This window comes from Onychostruthus taczanowskii, unplaced genomic scaffold (assembly GCF_017590055.1).
Source record: "Onychostruthus taczanowskii isolate IOZ18803 unplaced genomic scaffold, ASM1759005v1 scaffold9, whole genome shotgun sequence".
NCBI classification, from domain to species: Eukaryota; Metazoa; Chordata; class Aves; order Passeriformes; family Passeridae; genus Onychostruthus; species Onychostruthus taczanowskii.
In genome coordinates, this window is record NW_024506993.1 from 9,899,141 (window position 1) to 9,919,855 (window position 20,715).

At 42.1% G+C, this 20,715-nt stretch overlaps 2 protein-coding genes across 2 annotated transcripts; one reads left to right on the forward strand and one right to left on the reverse strand.

Annotated features, from left to right (window-relative positions):
• Positions 1-282: 282 nt before the first annotated feature.
• TMEM43 (transmembrane protein 43) lies at positions 283-11,906 on the reverse strand. Its single transcript, XM_041426086.1, has 12 exons — positions 11,772-11,906; positions 10,522-10,671; positions 9,435-9,569; positions 8,648-8,742; positions 7,898-7,947; positions 6,120-6,189; positions 5,686-5,756; positions 5,399-5,520; positions 4,733-4,807; positions 4,550-4,651; positions 3,090-3,207; positions 283-2,123 (listed from the first exon to the last, which is right to left on the reverse strand). Exons 1-12 carry the CDS (start codon positions 11,781-11,783, stop codon positions 1,921-1,923), a joined length of 1,203 nt encoding a protein of 400 aa, XP_041282020.1. The 5' UTR covers positions 11,784-11,906; the 3' UTR covers positions 283-1,920.
• Positions 11,907-12,012: 106 nt separating this feature from the next.
• CHCHD4 (coiled-coil-helix-coiled-coil-helix domain containing 4) lies at positions 12,013-20,668 on the forward strand. Its single transcript, XM_041426087.1, has 3 exons — positions 12,013-12,250; positions 14,052-14,150; positions 19,515-20,668. The coding sequence occupies exons 1-3, from the start codon at positions 12,229-12,231 to the stop codon at positions 19,802-19,804; spliced, it is 411 nt and encodes a 136-aa protein (XP_041282021.1). The 5' UTR covers positions 12,013-12,228; the 3' UTR covers positions 19,805-20,668.
• The last annotated feature ends 47 nt before the right edge of the window (positions 20,669-20,715 follow it).

Here is a 20,715-nt window from a genome sequence, read left to right on the forward strand (position 1 = left end):
CTGTAGCATTCAGGTTGAACCATCATATTTTTCAAATGATCTTAGAGAAGCAAGGAAGTGACTGACTTCTTTGGTCAGCTATGGAGAGTAAACCCATGGCAGGCTGGCAACAGTACACCGACCAGAGAGCAGCTTCCCAAAACAGAAATATTTGCAGGACAAACAAAACCCAAAAATAGGAAACTAGTTCTTGTGGGAGCTACAAACCACCTGGACATTACATTATTCCTGGATATAAAACATGCAATACTTGAATTTAATAAAAAAGCCTACAGACCAACCTTTTGAAAATGGTATTTTATTAAATATACAAAAGCTCAGCACTTCTGTAGAAAATTGTCACTTCATTTCCAATAAGTAATGCTGGTTAGTGTTCTGCATGATGGGCAAAACAGGAGCAGTTCAAAACCAGTTTCTCTCTCCAGTGGAGCCAAATTCCTGGCTGCTGGAGCATGAGCAGGTGTTGCTGAGCAGCAGGAAGGCTGTGCAGCACCACTGCCATGTACCAGTGCATGCACAAGGCCAGCTCCTGTACCTGCCCTTTCATTCCCTGCTCCTGCTGTCACCAGGACAGAGCTGTGAGACCAAACTGACTATTCAAATACCAAAAAAATGAAAGTAATTAGGACTAATAAAGTCATTACAAATTCTCAAAATATTTATGATTTCTAACTCAGATTTCTATTTGAGTATCATTTCTAGCAAATGTTTGCTTCTATGAATGTTCAAGTCAAGCTCCTTTGGTACAGAGAACACTCCTCTGATAGTCATAAACAGGTTTCATAATAGAAGACATTATTTCTGTACTGACCTGTGTATACTTAGAAAAACCCCAAAGCAGTAGTGTAGGGGGGCCCCATGTGGAAGCCAGACTCTAGCTTGGTGGAGAGACTTAAGGGTGTCTCTAACCTCAAGTACTGGTTACAGCAGATAAACATGAGCCATCACAACACTACAAGGCATTCCTCTAACAAGATACAAAACTACCAATTTAGGCTACTAAAATCTATGAAAACTAATCAGGCAAAAATGTTTCCATTACTTAATTTCACAGAGTATGTTCATTGTCCTTACTAAGTGAAATTAAAGAAAGGAACAGTATACACAGCAAAAAAACCTCAACTATTTTAGACTACACTTTCAGTTATAAAAGTCAATGGTGTTTTTTTTATTTACAGGTGAATGACCTGTGAGAATCCCTTTAAGTGCAATTTGAAGTGAAATTTTTGAAACCGTTCTGATATAGTCCAGGCTATCATTTTGGATGCTTAACCAAGAACAAGTTCAGACACTTTTAAAACCTGAGGGAAATAAATGTGTCCTGATAAATCTGCCCAACCTCAGAGCACTGCTAACCAGGCCACTCATTGCATCAATGACTTTGAAAATCCTCAATCCAAAAACAGAAGTTTTACATGAGTATTCTGTGCAATTCACCTAAGTTATGTTTTCCCTTTGAACACAAGCACTGCCCAACACATCAGCCAAAGGAGTGTTCCTGACTGTGCAAACAAGAAAAGGCAGCAGAGGGAGGGTTTTTCAGAGGCAGGCAGGCACACGCATTTCCTAAGGACATCTAACTGGGGTCCACGGGATGCAGTTTCTCCAAAACGCACAAGGTGCCCCACCCAGGAAGGCTTGCCAGTTCTCAAATCAGGGGGAATTACTAAGCAGTAACAGATACAAATCTGCTTGACCTAGAATGCTTTTATCCCCAAAGCTGGTGTCACTGATTTCCCACAAACAGCATCCTATAGTCCTGTGGATAAAGTGTACCAATAATCACATTCAAGCCCCCTCCCCAGCTTCAGTGCTCGCTGCTGAGCTGTGATTTGCTGTAAGCTTGCTGCAGGAGCCGGGCAGAAATGCACTTGGGAAGGTTCTAACCAGGACTCAGCCCAAGACCCGCCCACCTCCTCGTCACTGCTGCTTCTTGGGCAGAACACGAGATCTGGCCAGCAGGATGGGGACAGCGGAGAGCAGCACGAGCAGCAGGGCCCAGAGCGGGCGGTAGAAGAGCCAGCCCACGGCGATGGTCAGCAGGGACAGCGAGCTGGCCACGCACACGGCAAACGCCTTCAGGCCAACGTTAACCAGGTCCCTCACAACAGGAAACCAGTCCACTGCAGAGAGAATTAAACATGGCATGAAGCAGTTGGCAAGATGACAGTTTAAAAAGAAGTCTGATTCATGCCTAGGTCTGCACCCTAACAGCTGCAATCACAAGACAGACTCAAACTACTTATCAAGAGCACTGGATTAGGCATTTCAGCGGAGCATCATCAAGACATTTGATCATTAAGCAACAGCTAAACATATAAGGCAATGCTATCCTCATCTCTTCACACAGGAAATAATCCAAAATGAAGTCTGAAGATTTGTCCAAGGCTTGAGAGGCAGAGGAGACTGACAACCCTGCAGCTGTGGAACAAGTCTAGGGCAACTGATACGAGCTGCTAGCACAATTCTTTTCTGGCAACAATGAATCTTGGAGCAGCATGTATATGGATAAATAAACTAAAAAGAAAAAAGTTCACAGCTGCAAAGTGAATGTATCTTTGATGTCTGAAGTTTATGCAAGTTTGAGGCACTGTCCTACTTTTTTGGTTTTACTCCAGCATTTTCTATATTAAAAGAATAAACAAAAACTTTTTTTGCTGTTTGTTTACAATAGTGTGGACTAACCAGACACAAAAACGTATTTCAATACAACTGCTGATTAGGACCTGTTGGGGGAAACAGTTTTGTGTGGGTGAAGAAAGTTTTTGTACTGCAGCACCTTGAGTTAGATTTTAAAGAACCAGCCCAACACATGCCTCAGCTTTTTATTTTGTGAAGCTCTGGGCTGGGATCTTCCGAGACTGGTAAAATACATTTGTGTGGGGTTTTTTTAATGTTCACAAAGCAACCAGTTAGTTTTGGGGTCCTGTTTACATGAAGTTGCCTACTGATTTTTTCACTACAGTAACTTTTCAGAGCAAATAAAATCAGAGTTCAAATCAGATTTCTCCTGATCTCCAAATGAATTCACTCTCTAGAGGTTACAATCTTGTTCCTAGATCATTTTAACCTTTCTGTGAAAAGCTTACCTAATGTGTAAAAGATCCTGGTCATCAGGCTGATGCCCACAAACATTGAGAGCCAGCCAGCTGCACGGAGGGCCCAGGTCTTCATGGTGTTACTCTCCTGCTCCTTCTGAAACACCTCCTGAAAGCAAACACCATCACATGCAGCCTACTTCTTGTTCTTTTCCAAGACCCTCTTAATTCCAATACATTATAAGCCAATCAGAGCCAAGATCATTTTAGAAGCACAATTTCTCTTGCAGAAAATACATTGCAGTTCATTCTGTAGGGTCTGTGCAGCATGGCAGTACACTGCAATATACTGAACAGTAAAGCATGGGGGAAACTGGCACTTTTCATAACTAAAACAACCTAAAAAGCACCACTCAACACTACCCACATGCAGAAAGCAAAAAGGTTTTGCTGAAATTGGACACATTCAACATTAATGTGGAAAATAAGACACTAATAAGTAACTGTCATAAAGAGGAAGAGTCTGACTTCACTCTGAAGGAAGAGAGAATAGGCAATATCCAACTGAAAGGTGTGTGAAAGAGAGCAAGCTGGATGCAGGGGAGAAAAGCTAAAAGGTATGTGTGTGCATTTCATCAGGCAAAGGAAAGCATGGCTTTGCAAAAATCCTGATTAAGAGTTTTTTCAAAATTGGTTGTGTGACCCTCTGGCTCAACAAAACGTTCACATGAAGATGGCTGGGACATTAGAAAGCACTAATGGTAAGAGATGTGGAACACTGATTGATTATTTGCACATACAAGTACTCAAAGCATTATTTATTTGTAACCAGTTCACTTTCAATGAAACAAAATTCTGTCTAAGGAAGATTCAGAGCTTACAGCAGATGGTTGATTCTACTGCTACTCTTTCAAGTCAGAACAAAGCCTTTCTAACTGCTTTTGGGGAGCACCTGTAAACTCTTGACATCTGCTTTTCTTTGCAGCAGGGCATGAAACAATCATTAACGGAAACAAACCTACTAAAATAAGTAAATGAATCACCAAATTGCTGGAGCATGCAGGATTTACTGAAGCATAATGCTCTGCCTGAAGGTTCTTTCTCAGCCAGAATAGTAATAAACATTTCAAACAAGCCTAAACTCCCGTTATTAGGAGCTGAAGAGAGAATAACTCTAACGGTTTATTTAATTAAACCCTGATTTTTACTATTTTTACATGTGACCTGTTCAAAAACGTGCTTGCATGTGTAAGTGGGAAACAACCAAGGAGCAAATAAAAACAAATTGAGAGGGCACAGAAACAATCTTTAAAGAAAACAGAATGTGCAGAAACCTGGAAGCAAACACAGGCTACAATGTGTTGTCCAAGAAAGAGAGAGAAAAGCCAATGTTTATATGAGTATCTCCTCCCCTGGAGCAGGTCTGAAGGAGAGTAAGAGCCTCATCTTCTGCTGCTTCTGCACTACCACCTCACGTTTTAACCCCTCACTAGAAGAGGGCGGTATCTCACCTCCACAGAGAGGTCCCCAGGGTACAGAATCTCCAGAACATCTCCAGACTTGGTATGATATGGAACCAGCTGATCACCTCGCTGCCGAGCAATCACAGTCACCTGGGAAGAGAGGGAAAAATATTTACTGCTTACTGAGTTGGGAAGAGAGCTTGCAAAATAAAGAAACAGCTGAAGACTCACCCTATCAGCAGAGCCCAAATGGGGATCATCTCCACTCAGACCTGCATAGAAGAAAGAGACGCGAAGATCTCCCACCTACAAACAAGAGAAGACTGGAAGTCAAGAAAGATTGCTTTACAAAGGGGAATCATAGGAAAGACAACTCAGAACAGGAATATCCTTTATTTATCAACACTTTTTCTGAACATTTATATCAAGCAAGAGATAGCCAGAATGATTTCCAAGCTGTCCTTTTTCCAGGGCTAGCTGGCCACTGAAACATGGGAGCTCAAATGCTGTTTTGTAATATCCCCTCTGATTACACTGCAGGAGCACATGATAGGCTTTGTTCATCCCTCATCATTCCATCTTTTGGCAAAACAGGGCAGGCAGCACCATGTGACAACAAGCTGTTTGTACTGCTCAATACAGCAAGGCAGAGGTGGAAACCACCTTGCAGCACCATCCCTTTCCATTTAAAAGCACAGCAGACTTGGGAAGACAGAGAACAAAGAACGGACTGGAAGCTTTCTGCAAGAGAAGCACTCATTCTCTAGGGCTGCATTAAGGGAATCATCCTATGTGATGGTCTATGCATTTTCTATACATTTAAACAGAAATGAGACATGCCCCAATTCCTTTTCACACACAAGTAATCACTGCTTTCATTTATCTTTCCCATCTTACTTCTGGACGCCTGGGGTTGTCACTGTGATAAAAATAATCTTCTCTTCGGGTAACATCAGCATGGGGATCCTCCAGGTGTGACAAGCTCAACTGCTTGAAATCATCAATTTTATCCACGAGACCTAAGCAGAATAAAGCATCAAGCTGAGGCCCAGTGTCTAACCTGGAATGGCCAGTTTGCTGGCTGGCTTCCTGATTATCACTTGACATGACAGCTATTGTGGAAAGAACCAAAGTCCACTGCTGATGCAACAGCAGACACAAAGCCAGTACAAAACAACCCTTACCCTTGGAAAGAACAAAGCTGCCAACCTGGACGTTAGGAGAAACAGCAGTGAAAGACTCCACAGCCATGGCACTGAGGAACAGAGAGTCCCTGATTAGTCCCAGAATTATGATCAAACTCTTGATTTGAAATATATAGAACAGAAAAGGTACTGTAGCAAACATCAGGAGAAACTCAAAAAGCTAAATGACTGTCATGATGTGAAAACAAATCCATCAAGAGACTGTCTAGACTGCATATTGCTGGAGCCATTAAAATAAGTTAAGGCACCACTCTCGGAGCTGCTCTAGTTTCTTTATGCCTTCGTTCTCCCAACTACCAAAAGAACAGCAGTTTGCACCTTTTGCACTCTGTTATGAAATCAGTCATTTAGGTTTCATATTTGATCAGCTCCAGTGACAGAATTCAGAGGGACTGTGCCAGATGGTACCTCACCTCGGGTTTTTGTGTCCAATTTCTCGATCAAAGTTTCTGCTGTTCACAACTTCTGATTTCCACTCTGTATCTAAACAGAATGATAAGAAGGTTGAGTAAAGGACATTCAGATCTCAGTTACTGAAGACACCTCTCAATCATTTAGTTCTAGGCTACACTTCTAGTAATACTGTCTGCATCAATGTCTGTCATAGTCTGCACTGATACACAGATCCCTCCTCCTAGCATATTAACAGGGAATGGTAAGATTTAGGGTGAAAAAAGGCACTTTTGGAATAAAGTTGTAACTAACTCAGCTTTGCTCAGCTTTTTTGTTGGCATCTTGCATGATCAGGCTTTGATTCTTGGCTCCACTCTTTGGGAATAAGCTGGTTTTGTGATAACAAGGAGCAGGGGGCAAAGCGAAAGGAGCCTGGAGTGAACTTGAGCCCAGGAAAGGTTGAGCCCAAATATTGTGTTTTGTCAATACCCAAGTCAGTAATTAAATATTTATTTTAATGGACAATAAACTTTCCCTAAGGAGAGTCTGTTTTGCCCATGATGGTAATTGGAAAGCCATCTCCCTTTCTTTCAACCTGTCCTTCAGTCCTGTCACAGACAATAAACTTTCCCTAAGGAGAATCTGTTTTGCCCATGATGGTAATTGGAAAGCCATCTCCCTATCTTTCTTTCAACCTGTCCTTCAGTCCTGTCATTCCCAATTTCTTGCCCAGTCCTGCTGAGGGCAAAGTAATCAAGCAGCTGTGTGGGTCCATGGCTGGCATACATAGACAGTTATGGGACAGAAACAATCAATCTTGAGAGGACAGCTGGTTTTTTGTTCTGTTGTTCTTTTTTTGTTCTTTTTCTTTTTGTTCCCTATCACTGTGAGCCTGTTTTTCACAGCTCACAATCACCAGCTTTGCCCCTTATGTACCTCCATGACACAGGCATCAATCTTGAGAGGACAGCTGTTTTTTTAGATAGCATTTCTTTTTGTTCCCTATCACTGTGAGCCTGTTTTTCACAGCTCACAATCACCAGCTTTGCCCCTTATGTACCTCCATGACACAGGGTCCCCATGCTTCACTCAGCTCAGTATTTTTATATGATCACACCCAGAAACTGCTGCACACCCACGTTACACATCCATGTGCTTTGATCAGAGATAAACGAAGCACAGAGACCAATCTCCAAACACACAATGACTCAGAGTGCTTTTCTGCCACTGGGTAGATCAGAATAACACACTCAGTTAAGCATTTGGCAAAAGCCACAGGGCACATCAGAAGGCGCTGGTGGTTTTCACTGGCTGGCATCAACATCTAAACAGGTTCTGAACAGGCTCCCTCAGAGGCTGGAGCTAACCTGCTTTTCCCTGTCTATTCTCTCCTGCTCACAGCTGACATATTCCCAATTACCCCATGTCTGAAGTGTCATCTCAAGTGTAGCTTCGAAAATACTCCCATCTCTGCCCATCTCTGGTCACTGAGGACCTTATGGGCCCTATTTCTGAAGCATCCTATCCCTGGATGTTCCTCTGAACTTTTAGGGGTTTCAAAACAAGACTCAGATTTTCTGTTGCCCTTGCTTGCCAACAGCACATCTCCTTTCACCTCAGTTACCTCAGGAAAGGAAGGTTCTGTCATTTGTTTGGGAAAGAGAATTTTTGCTTATTTCTTCATATTCCTTTCTTTCCCAAGAAGAAAATAAAGGTTTTACAACAAAAATCAAAACACTCACACACATAAAAGTCCGAAGTTACATGCGTTAAAGGGACTTTCTGTTGATCAACTTACTGTATGAATACTTTGTCTCTTTCTTAATTTCACCATCCTCCTCAGATTCCCTGCAGAGAAAAAGGGCTGGGATGAGAGCCAACACAGTGCACACACACCCCTGCTCAGGGCAGAATACACTTTACCAATGAAATGCACAGACAGATCTCTGGCAATGCAGACTTATCTTTATACATAACCTAACTCTTCTCTGGACTACCTGAAGACAGAGATTTTCTGTACCAGGAAAGAACTGTACACAAATGCTTAACAGCCACAACCTTTTTATTCCTACCTTTTGAGCAAGGAAGTGTCAACTAGATTGATGAGGAACAACCAGAATTAAACACAGTGAGATAAGCTGGCCCAAATCAAGTCTCTAACAGATGCTGCACCATAAGCATGCTAAAACTGAGAAATTATTTTTCACACCTTCACTACCTCTGACCTTTTTTTATACGACAGGAAAGACATTTGGAGCATAAATTCTGTGCAGTCACATCTACATAATACATACTACCATCAGTGGAATCATTAGCAATAGCAGAAATGCTTTCCCTATTTGGGTTGCAACTACTAGCAGAGCAGTTAACATCTCTCAAGGAAATTAAAGTGATTCTCTAAAGGAAAAAAAAAATCCAAGAGCTCTAGAATTCTCTCACTATGAAGGGGATTTTTTAATTTGGTTTTTATTTTTCCCTTTGGTATAAAGATAGGATCCTGGTAACACAACAGCCTCATAAACCACTTTTAAAGATTACTTTCACTTACTTGGAATCTTCATATTCAACCCACTGGTACATTTCCACGTTACGCTTAAGTTTGACAGCTTGGATGGAGAGCCCATAGCTGGGGTCAAACAAAGGCTGTACGAAAATTAAAGAAAATACAATTTAATTTAGACTGACGTCTAAATGCTGTACCTCACAACCTCAAACACTGTACTTTTACTACTAAACCCATTTACATACTTCACTGTACAACTAGCACTATCTGACACACAGGTGAACACAGTATAAATCTTATGAAAGACAAAAAGGAATGTCTCTGGCAAATCTGACCTGAAGAATCATCATCAAAAGTTACTGCCATAGACTGCTGACTACGGGTTTACAGGTTTCAGTGATTAAATCAGGAGATTCTGTTTTGCTGGAAGGTGCTGTGTTACATTCTGCAATGTGGGTGGACCATGGAAAATGAATGTCACCACTACTGAAAAGTAAAAACTTGCAGAGCTCCTGTGCTGCAGGAGCCTGAAGACTTAACAACATCATGAACACACAATAGGTTCCCTACACAAATGGCAACTGAAATTATCCATGAAAGGCAGCTTGAGGGTAAACACAGCTAGAGCTGGCATTGGGTTGAAGATGGGAGTGCAAGGCCATTCAGCATCTCCCTGATTCCAGGCCAAGAACCAGAGCTTGAGTGGTAGCTGCCAATGCATAGAGGAGGGGAAAAGCCATGTGTCTTTTACTGGATATCAAACAAAACTTTAATTGGCAAAGACTTTTCCTTCCCTCGAAGCTTGAAATACTCATATCTTCATTTTATTTACCTTAGATGTACTCAGAGCTCCAGCCAAGTGCACCAGTCTCCCCTCATTCTGCTGAGAGATGCTGTGGATGCTGTCAAGAGGGACCACAAGGGAAAGCCCCTCATCAAGAGACTTGGCTGTCCTTAAAGCTCGTCCCTGCAATGAAGAAAACAGAAATCAACTTGTGGAGAATCAACTTCACAGCAGCATTCTATGAACAAGGCTAGCAGAGAAGTAAACTGATGACCACAAGGAACGTTTGTATATTCACCCCAAGGTATATTTTGGAAACACACTTGTACTTCTCCATTCTCTGTCTGAGCCAGTTTGGGGCAGCACTTCTCACCCAGGCAGCAGGACCATTAACATCAACTATGCTTCTCAAACAGACTCAAATTCTTCCTACATGGGTCCAAACTTACTGCTCTGCACCTCTTACCTTGTTCATCATTCTTGAATAACTGCAAAAATGATACAAATTACAGTTAATTTTCCACACACCTATGTTGACCTGAAGTTTTCCCTGCCTCACCATCATATCCTGATGTGCTTTTTTTTCTGCAAAGTCATCAAAATTTGAAGTAGTTATTTTTCTTCTTGTAGAGGTATGAAAAGAAGTCTCTAAGTGAAAATCCACAGAATTCTGCTCTCTGCTCCAAAATTGCCAAAACAAGTACATTTTCAATGGTAGGATGTTAAGATTCCTGGCTGACTTTTTATTTTTTTTAATCTAAAATCAAGAAATAATACTGAGAAAAACTAAATAAATAACTCCTCCAATTTTGCAACACAGAGAATTTCTTTGAAGTAATTATAACACCACTAGAAATGAGGACCTTTCATTATCTCAAGAAAAAAGAGGGTTGGGTCATGCAACCCTCTTACCACAGGCTGTTTCATTACCAGTTTACAAGCTTTGGATGTTATCTCTCACCACACACTGCTACTGTCTCTACTATACCTAGTTCCAGAGAAATACTACCTGTGGCCTGTGATTTCACTTTTCTGTTATATCCTGAGCATAAGTACCAGGTCCCCAGACAAAACCTTCTCTTTTCATGGGTCACGTAATAATGCTGTGTACAAACACTGACAGTATTGCACTTACTTCATTGGTAAAAAGAACGTAGAAAGCCAGAAGAAACGTCACAAGTCCAATCAACATGCCCCCAGAAGTCTCACTGAGCCGCTCCAGGAACCCTGGTTTGGGCTCACTCGTGATTTTAACATGCTCTTTTCTGCTGCCTGTGTCAGAGAACTGTTGAAAATAAACCAAAAGTGCAGTGTTGGTGTGAAAGGGGAAAGCATTCAGTTTCAAAACAAGTCTTCAGCTTTGTCAGCAATGCAAAGCCTCTTGCCTTGGACCAAAACGTTCCCACACATTTTCTTCAGTCTGTCTCCAGGTTCTGTATTTGGAGTCCACACCCTGTATTCAGGCCATGGCAAATTGAGTAATAGCCCTGAATTCCTGACCAGCTAAAACACTGCTATAAATAACAAATTATGATTCACCTCACCAGTAAAAAGAGTGCCTGCACACTCTAAAATAATTATATCCAGGGTAACAATAACTCAAAACAAGGCAGAGGGCTAACATGAGAGCCCGGGGGTTTAGCTGTGCTTACGCAGCTTTGGGGAGTTACCAAACCCAACTTGAGCGCACGCACACAGCCAAGGCAGGGCACGGCACTTCTCTGTGGACGGAAAATCACGCCAGAGTCCATAAGGGAGACAGAGAAGTCCTGCAACTTTATTCGAATAACGGGAGAGAGTCCACTGGGGCACACACCCGCGGGGTTTTCTCTCTCTCGGTTTCGGAGGGCACAGCCCCCTTTCATCCCGAACTCCCGGCCGCACGTTGCCCTTTTCCCTTCCCCATCGGCTACTCGGAAGGTAGACAGAGCCTTCCCGAACCGCCTTCCACACATCCCGCCCTTAAACCTACTGTTTTACCCCAAAGATCAGAAGTTCAGGCTTGTGGAGACCCACTTTGTTTCTTGAGTTAGGCTGTCTGGGCTTTGCAACAGAGCTGCTGCCCAGAGTTCAGAAACTCAGGCTTGTGCAGAGCCACTTTCTGTGTCAGGAGCCAAGCTGCCTCAGCTCGGCAACCAACCTGCTGCACAAAGTCAGTAGAGACATTAAGACCCATTCCAAAGGCATTAACACCCATACTTTCACCCATGGAATTATTAGTGAAGCCATTAGCACACATCGTCCCTCTCATGTAGCTCATCTGGAGATGCCTGGCGGGCTGCGATCGGCACAGGGCCGTGGCCGCAGCCCTGGCACCTCGGGGGCGAGCGGGCCAAGCCGGGCGGACGCCACACGGAGCGCGGGGCCGGAGCGAGCAGCACTTACATTCCTCGACATCCTGAGCCTCTCACTCCCCTCGGGAACCACAACTCAGAGACCGCCAGAACCGCGCACCAGCCTCGCCCTCATCCGCCTTAGGGCTCCCCCGCCCCCGAGCCGCTCCCCACCCGCAGCGGCGCACGCCGGGACGCGTAGTTCCCGCCGCGGCGGGGAAACCCTTCCTTCCTCCTTCCCTTCCCGCCTCCTTCTCTCTCCGCCCTGCGGCCAGGAGCGGGGCAGGCGGGAGCTGTAGTGCGGCGGGGCCGGGCCTGGCGGAGCCCCGCGGCCGGCAGGAGGTGCGTCAGCGGCCGCCTCCGGGCCGGGAAGGCGCTTCCGGAGGCGGGAGGTCGCGGCGTGGAGCAGCGGCGCGGCGCTGCCCGAGCGGTGCTGGCGGGACGGCAGGAGCGGAGCGGCGGGGCCCGTGTGCGGCGCGCTGCGGAGGAAGGCACCGGCCGGCTCCGCCATGTCCTACTGCAGGCAGGAAGGTGCGTCCCAGTGTCCTCCCAATGTCACCCCGCCGGGCAGACTCGCCGTGGGGCGGCCGGGGGTGGGTGCGCCGCGGCGTGACCGCCCGCTCCCCGCAGCCCATGAGGGGAAGGCGCAGCCGGAGTAGAGAGCAGCGCGGCGGTCGCCCGCGGTCCGTGTGTGGCGGTGGCGGCAGCGCTGCCTCGCTTCACTCCGCTGACCTTTCTCCTCACGGAGGGCGGGAAGGGCGGCGGGGCCGTGAGGCGGCAGCGCGGTCCCGGGCGGTGCGGCCGGTGAGGCCCCGCGGCGGGCCGGGAGCGGCCGGAGGTGCCCGCAGGGACCGTGTGGCCGCGGGGCAGCTGAGGCGTGCGGGCAGGGCAGCTCCCGGCCGCGCAGCGCCTTCTGCCCGCAGGCGTTACATTTATCCCAGCCTAGAGGTGTGGGGTTTTGCCTTTTTAAGGTCGATGGACAGGGTGGGTAGAGTGCGAGCTTTTCTGGATCTGTATCACGTTGTATAGGTGGTGGTATTAATGAGCCTTGACCACCTCTTAAAGTGGGAGATGAGTAGGTAAATATCTAGATGCATATCTACTATATGTCTACTTATATATAAATAAATATGCTTTCCCTCTTAAGAAATGCGAAGTGGCTGAATGTAAAGTTTCAGACTGGGAAAAAACCGCCAGTAGTTCTAAATGCCACTTATAAGTTATAAACTAGGACACAGACTGTAAACGGTATTGAGGTGGTCATAATGTAGGGACCTCTTTTATGATTTGTGCTGTGCTTTGTTTAATTTTGCAATATAAGTTGCCTTATGCAGCCCTACAAAATTGCAGTGACGGGGTTAGAGTTCATGTGTTTCACTCCTTTCATATAAGAAATGACTGAACATTCCACATTGTACAGTTTGCTGGAGTGCAGTGCAGAGTTGTCACAAAACTCTTTCCGTTTTTTAAGTCTTAGATTTATCTGTTTTTCAGACGTGTTTAAATGCATGGTTACTGAGCAAGGTTAAGTTACTGAACATCTGCCGGCTGAGGTCACACTGAGGGGCCAGGAGATTCTAATTTCTAATATGCCAAGTTACTGTAGTGGCCTTTATGAATTTGGAAAATTCTTGGGGAATTTACCATTTTTTCTACATTCAGAGTGTGTGTTAGAGCTTTGCAGGGTTGTTAGAAAACTGAAACTACTGAAGTTTCCAGCCAAGCCTCCCCCGACCTCGCTATGGAATGTTTTAGTTAAATTAAGAGCAGGAAATTTGCTCCATTGGATTTCCATCCTTTGTAATGTTCACAGCACCTTTCAGTGTAGTTAGTTCAATATGGTGATGGCTGTCTTCTGTTTTTAATTCAGGTGATTAGTGTAAAATATTACACTAGTCTTTAGCAAAAGCACTGTTATTGATAAGTTCCTGTTGAACACTTTAGCTGCTATTTATTATAGTTTCTCTTTCACTTTTTTTTTTTTTTTTTAATTCTAAACTGGTCACCTGTGTTAGTCCTGGTGTTGGAGTAATTTAAGTTTGTTTTGAAACAGCTTTTTAACTTAGCAGTTTAGTAAACTGTATTGTTTATTACAGAACTTTGCTGTGAAAATTGGAGCTTTAGAATAACAGAATTTCAGTGTGTGTGTGTTCCTCTGAACTAGTTAGTAACTGTTCTCATTGAAGGTGATTGTTAAGTACAACAGTTCATTCTCAATATTAGTGAATCACATTGAATATCTCATTACCTTGTAGTGTTTTGCAGTTTTGTAAATCACTCTTTTCTGTCTCACATTTCTCTGAACTTTTGCTTCCTGTCTGCTCCATGGTAGGAAAAGACAGAATAATATTTGCAACCAAGGAGGACCATGAGACACCGAGCAGTGCTGAGCTGGTTGCAGATGATCCAGATGACCCTTATGAAGAGCAAGGTCAGTAGTGAGCAGAAGAACTCTGAGAGTAGGAAGTGTTACATCATACATAAATCCAACAGAAAACAAACCCTGCATGAATTACAAGAACTTAATGATATTTAAAGACTGAGGGTAGCTGCTTATGCAGTAAATACCCAAACTCTTGGCAGTTTTAACTGCCAGCTTAGGACATCACTAATGACACACTTTCTTCCAGTATTTATTTTTCTACACTTGGAATGATTTTTCTTAGTGGCCTATTCAAATATTCAGTTGATGGCTTTTAGTTTGGTTAATGGCCACAGATATGCAGGGATACCTTTTCCTTTTATTAATAAAATTAGAGCTTAATCAGGTGAAAATTATGATAATTTTTCCTCTGTTTTAAGTTACAGCATGCAATTTTCAGAGAAACTGGAGTGAGTTACATATCACTGTCATTGATGTGAGTTGCTCACCTGCCTGTGAGCAGCTGAAATTGCCTCATAAGGCAATCTCTCAATATCTGATTTAATATAAAATAATATCTGGCTAATCTGTACTATACTGGTAGCAATATAATCAATATCTTTTGGTGGCTCATGATGGGTAAGTTAAAATTATTGAGTTTTCAACTGTAATCATGCCTTGAAAAGATAAAAGTTTTCATGAAGATTACAATTCTTGTAGAAAGTATATCCAACCTGCAAATAGAGATTTAGCAGAGCAGAATACTTCTGAGATGAAGACTTACAATGTTCTGGTTGCAGATTTTAAATAATGGGTAAATGAAGTATACTTCCAATAAAGATGATTTAATAAATTTTGCCCTGAGTTAATATTTATCATGAAAATGTGAGTTTAGGATAATTTTTTTCTAATTGCCTCTGTGTTTACAGAGCTTTTGGTCTCTTCACTTTGTGTGAAGGGATTTCATCGGTTTCAGCTCAACTGAAGCTGAAGTAAATTCTTCAGACTCTTTGAAACTTAGCTAGAAAGTGAAAGTTATGCTTTCTAAAATGTCTCAGAGACCTTTAGAGGGCAGCATTTAAGCAGTTTAGCAGCTGGAGCTCACAGGGTCTCTTTGTTAGCTGATATGGTGTGTACTGTAATTTGAAACACACCTTCCTATGTAATTAAAATTAACTTTTTTCATACATAGATTTGTGTTGAAATGTTACTGCATTTATCTGCCTATTTTGGCTTCATGTAGTCAGAAGAAGCTTTTGGCTGTATGTAGTCAGTTATATATTCAAAAGCTTTTCTCACTTGCACTGCTAAGTCTGTTGATGACCTGCTGTGACATACATTTGGGTAATAAACTAGTGAAAATTAAAAAAAACCCACTTTATTTTTGTTTAAACGCCGTATCAGTTGATTGCTGTTATGTGTGTTTTGCTGGACATGGAAAGGCTGTGGTGAGAAGGAGAGCTGATGGGATTTGTTTCCTAGCAGTCCTGCATTTACAGAATATTAGGTCACTTTCTTCCTCAACAGTAGATCAGAGAAGAAAGGGGGAAAGCCAGAAGCTTCTTATGTCACCTTACAGTGTGTGTCTGTGGGATTCAAAATGAGAAATTACAAACTACTGTCAGTAGGTTTAGGTGGGGATTTCTTGTTGTGTGATTTTCTTAGCATGTGGTAAATTACTGCCACGTTTTAAAGTCTGAAAAAGTACTTGAATGACCCAGGGCTACAGTGCATTAGATCAGAAGAGAGAAATATCACTGAATATGACAGACTGTGGTGGTAGGGAGTGAAGCTTATGGGCAGGACAGACATGGATAAAATGGTTTGGAATATGTTGAAATGCTGAAGCTGTGGCTTGCATGGCTTTTATTCAAAAGAAAATTGGGAAGGGTTTTGCTGTACGTAATATAACATATGCAGGGTTTTCTAATTTAGCTTCTACTTGGAATAGAAGACTTTCCAGTGTTGTATAATCAACTGTAAGGACTCTTCATCTTTTCTGCTCTGCCAAAGAGACCAGTCAGATCTGGGAAAGAATAGATGAATTATATAGACCTGCCATTATCTGCATTGTTTTCCAATACACCTGAGACTTGTTTTTGAGGTTTTGTTTTTTTTTGTAGGGGCCTTTTTCGTACTTGATATAAACGTTTAGTTTGGTATTTGGTAGTTTTTGATAGTTGTTATTTTGTCCCAGACATTATCAGACATTAGTCTTTGAGCAGTTTACTTGAACCAGTAGATTGGTCACGAAAACTTGTGTTCTCTTTCCCTTAGGATAAAAACCAGCTGTATACTGCTCTTATTTCTGTCAATATTTTGTTGTTGTTGTTGTATCAGCTGGGCGATTTTGGTAGGCAAAATGTTAATGGCTCACTTTAAGCTAAAAACACTGAAAGAAAAAAAAGCCATGGGAAATGGAAGGGCAGACAAACTGGAGTAAGTTCAGGTTAGGATTTCATACTGCAGTGAAGATCACAGTTCACTGTCTGTGCCTTTTGACAGCTGTGGCTGATGGAAACAAATTAAGAATTCATTTGCAGCGGTTTTGAAATAGTATTGTTACTGTAAAGCATCTTTCTGGTCCTATGTGTTGCAGATGGTGGAATTTAAACATGAAAGATTCCTGGTTTTCACTGACATCTTGGCTGCCTTCAGTTCGAATAATTTTTTTATTTTATTAAGCTTATATGAAGAAGGCAATGATGAGTTTTATGCATGCAAAGTGGTTTTTATTAGTGTTACAGCTGTGATGGGAAAGTTGGATAAAAGTGCTTATGGAATTGGACCTCAAACACAGATTGTTGCTGGTCTTTCCCTTCTGTTTTTCCAGACTTGTTCCTGTCATCTTATTTTATAAACAGTTTTAAAGTGGTTTCTAGAGGGGACTGATGAAGCAAAACTCCACGTTCTTTTAAGAGACATCTTGGTGAATGATCAGATATACAGGACTGTTTCTATGACTAATGATGTCCCTTTCAATCCTGCTTCCTGTCATCTTACACTGTGCATCCTTGGCAGACAAACTTGTTATTGGAGTGTTTGTCGTGTTGCAGGGAAGAAACTCTTCTCAGAACAGCAGTGGGGCTTCATACCAGCCTGTCCAAAGACAAGGGTTGACACAGATGCAGGTGGGCCTGCCTTTGGCCATGACATGAGCAGCTTCCATGAACCATGACACGTTAGGTTGTGTGGTGTCACCAATCAATTGATCACATAAGTCTTGATCTGCAGTGATGTAAACAGGGTTATTTTTTTCTTCCACAAGTGCAGGTTCAAGTAGATTGTGACTCACTGAATCAGTGAGGTTCAGGCTGCATTTGAAAGAAGTTTGAATTAAATTTTAATTAAAAATGGTAATCCTTTCTATTGCAGGCTTGCAACTCAGGAAGAGCAATGGATGCAATCTGTTTCCAATTTTATTGTGTTCTGAGCTTGCTGATGGACTTACTCATTGATGTGTGAATTCTGCTGTGATTATGAATGAGGAAATGCTTGCTTTATTCATCTGTATTTTTGTTTGTTTTTCTAAAGCATGGTTTCTGTACACAGAACTTCTGAAACTATTGCTATTTCAGTGGTAAAACAGGTGTAGGTCAGTGATCTTGTGGTACCATAGAATGTGGTGTTTATGGGATAAATCCCAGTAAGATTTGCATGTTTACAAGGCAGGTCTGGTTCTAAAAGGAGCAATCTATTTTAAGATAATTATTTTACAAGTAATTCTGTTGCTCTAGTGTCTTCAGGAACATTTCAAATGGTGTTTTTTTTCTTCTTAAAGTGCTAGAAAAATGACCTTAAATGACTAGTTGGTGTTAGTGAGGAGGAATATAGGACTGCAAAATCTAGTTTACAAAGCAAATTGTATTTCTTCTACACCATATGAATAACATCTTTCTGCTTTATGTCATCCTTGGCAATGAGGAATCTGACACCAGCCACTGATTATCTTGTCTCAGAAGTCCTGTTTCTCCTCCAGGCAGCTGAAGATGCTGTGATGCATTGGATTAGGTGTATATTATCAGTACAGTGAATATTACTGATGAACTGCAAATCACAGTAAAATATTCCTTTTAATATAGCAATTGGGCTGCTTTTGCTGTACGAGTCAAGATTCATGACATTGCAGCCTGGTGTCCAAGGAATTGTACCTGGGAGTGAAATACATGTCTGGAACTTTCTTAATCCACAGGACAAAGACAAGAAATAAGTTTCTTGAATTCTGTGACAGTATTTTAAGTAATGTCACGTTGTAGCAGGTCTTAAATATAATTTCATGTTTGAATCAGAATTAATTCAACTTTTTTGTCTGCTAGTGGTATTTTCATACCACCTTTCTAAAGGCAAGGTGCTTAAATTTAAGGTTTGTGAACATGATGGGAGCTTCCGCAGAAACTCAGCCTGGAGATGAAGTTAGAAAAGTCTGCCAAAGAGGAGGAGGAGGAGGAGAGCACATGTTTAAGTGTAGAAGAAACCAGCTTGGATCATAGCATAGTAGTTCTCTTGTTCATCATAGATGAACATACTTGTGTATGTTCATACCAGGTGGAGAAAGGACATGGAGATGTATTTATTGCATTAGAGACTCTAGAAGCCCACAGGACCAAGTCTGTTATATTCAATTTCTAAAATCAGAGGAAAGGAGTTCTTCAACTTGCTGTTTGACCTTCATATAAATCAGTTCCCATCTAGAAGAACATAGGCCCTTAAATCTTCTCCTTGCCAGTCCATCAGTGAAGTTCTTCTGTCAGGACTTTGACTGTTCCAGAGCAGAGGTTTACAGCTGTTCCAGTTTAGAGTCTGAAGTGACACTTCTTTCAGTTGTGTTCTAAAGTACAATTTGGTTTCTGGCAATCAGACAGGCAGGCTTGCTCTGAGGCTTGCTGTTCCTTGTGTTCTGTGTTCTGTTAATCTTTACAAATACACTGATTTTTGTTTTTACAATTCTGGTCTTCCAATTGAAATTTGAAGAGGGAAAGTTATTATTTCAGAGCTTATTTCAAACAAGAAGAAAAATGCATCCATTTGGTTTGATTTGAGTTCTAGTCTTAATACTGGATTTAAAGCCTTACTATTTGTATGGAATGATTTTAATGCTTGCTTGTTCCCCTGACAGTCTGGCAAATCGATTGACTTGTCTTCCATCTGTTTTGCAGTTCCCTTAGAATATTCTCGGTGGTCTGTAGTCCAGGGAGAAGGACTTAATTCAGAGATGGATAGAGAGCTAATCTCACTTGTGCCCATTAAAGGATTATACAGATCAGAGCGTGAAACAGACTGGCTGGGAAGTGAAAGTTGTTTACCAGCCTTGAAGCTGCAGAACTAAGGTGGCATTATAAGTGCTTGAGTTCACACCTGTAGCCCAGCAGCTGTCACTGAGTGAAATCAATGTTTGGAAGGTGCATTAACTTTTCTTCTCTCTTGTTTGTTCAGGATTGATATTGCCCAATGGAGATATCAATTGGAATTGCCCATGTCTGGGTGGAATGGCTAGTGGTCCCTGTGGGGAGCAGTTCAAGTCAGCCTTTTCTTGTTTCCACTATAGCACAGAAGAAATAAAGGGATCAGACTGTGTGGACCAGTTCCGTGCCATGCAGGAATGCATGCAAAAATACCCAGATCTTTACCCTCAAGAGGATGAAAATGATGAGAAGTCCAGCAAAGATTTGGAAGCTGCCTCTATGGAGGCCTCTGCTGCCAAAGAGGAGGAGGGATCCAGCTAATGAAGATGCAAGGAGGCTGTTGTCTCCATTCCTCATTTTCAGAGACATGGACTTCTGCAGTGTGTCTGTCTTCTGAGTAGTGAGGGAATGTTTCACCATATTCTGTGCACTGTATCATAATGAATAATTTATTCCTGAAGGAGAAATCTCAGAGCTTCAGCCTTGCAAATAAATACCGCAGAAAGAGGAGTGAGTGTGTGTAATGTACTGTGTAACCTGGTTTTGGACACAGTTAAAACTTTAACAGCTGTTCTTTACCCTCAAGTTTTCCTTGAGTTTTGACTTGAATAATGTCTTGAAGTACATAGCTTTCAACTAAAATTCCACTGGCACACCAGGTCTGTCTTCATTTCAGTATGTTCTGATCAGTAGCTGCTTTTTATTTAATGTATTCTGTTCTGTCAATAGAAATTACATTAAATGATTGTTTTTCCTTTAAGATTTTTTTTCCAAAGTGATGCAAGACATTGAAAATGGTCTAGATAGAATTTCTAAAATAATTTCAAATGGTCTTACTAGATTATGGTTGCATTTTACTGCTGGCATCAGATCAGGACTGCCAGGAAAATGATGAAATGCACATCTTCTTTGATTTCACTTACTTACTGTGATGCCTTTTGCATTTTTAAAAATGGTGTGTTGTGCAACTGATGATTAAGGTGAATGCAAAGAATGTTGGTCACTGGCTTTAGTTTTGCTCTGAAAATACTTTTGGGTCCCTTTGGTTATTACCTTCTCCTTCAGTGTATAGATGGGCACTTGTAAAATACTTTGAGATAAAATAAATTGTTACCTGGTGTAATGATCTCATGACAGATACTGTGACTTAAGTGCATATTAAAAAGCAAATACTTTTTACCCTCACTGGAAGCTGCTGTGTCTTTGTGGTGTGGTGTTTTGTTTTGTTGTTT

Coding starts and splice junctions, on each gene's coding strand:
- TMEM43 (XM_041426086.1), bottom strand. Junction 9,570..10,521: donor ACGTTCTTTTTACCAATGAA/GTAAGTGCAATA, acceptor TCTTCATTGCAG/GGACGAGCTTTAAGGACAGC. Junction 5,757..6,119: donor ATTGGACACAAAAACCCGAG/GTGAGGTACCAT, acceptor TCTGTTCCTCAG/TGCCATGGCTGTGGAGTCTT.
- CHCHD4 (XM_041426087.1), top strand. CDS start 12,229: ATGTCCTACTGCAGGCAGGAAG. Junction 12,251..14,051: donor GTCCTACTGCAGGCAGGAAG/GTGCGTCCCAGT, acceptor GCTCCATGGTAG/GAAAAGACAGAATAATATTT. Junction 14,151..19,514: donor TGACCCTTATGAAGAGCAAG/GTCAGTAGTGAG, acceptor TTGTTTGTTCAG/GATTGATATTGCCCAATGGA.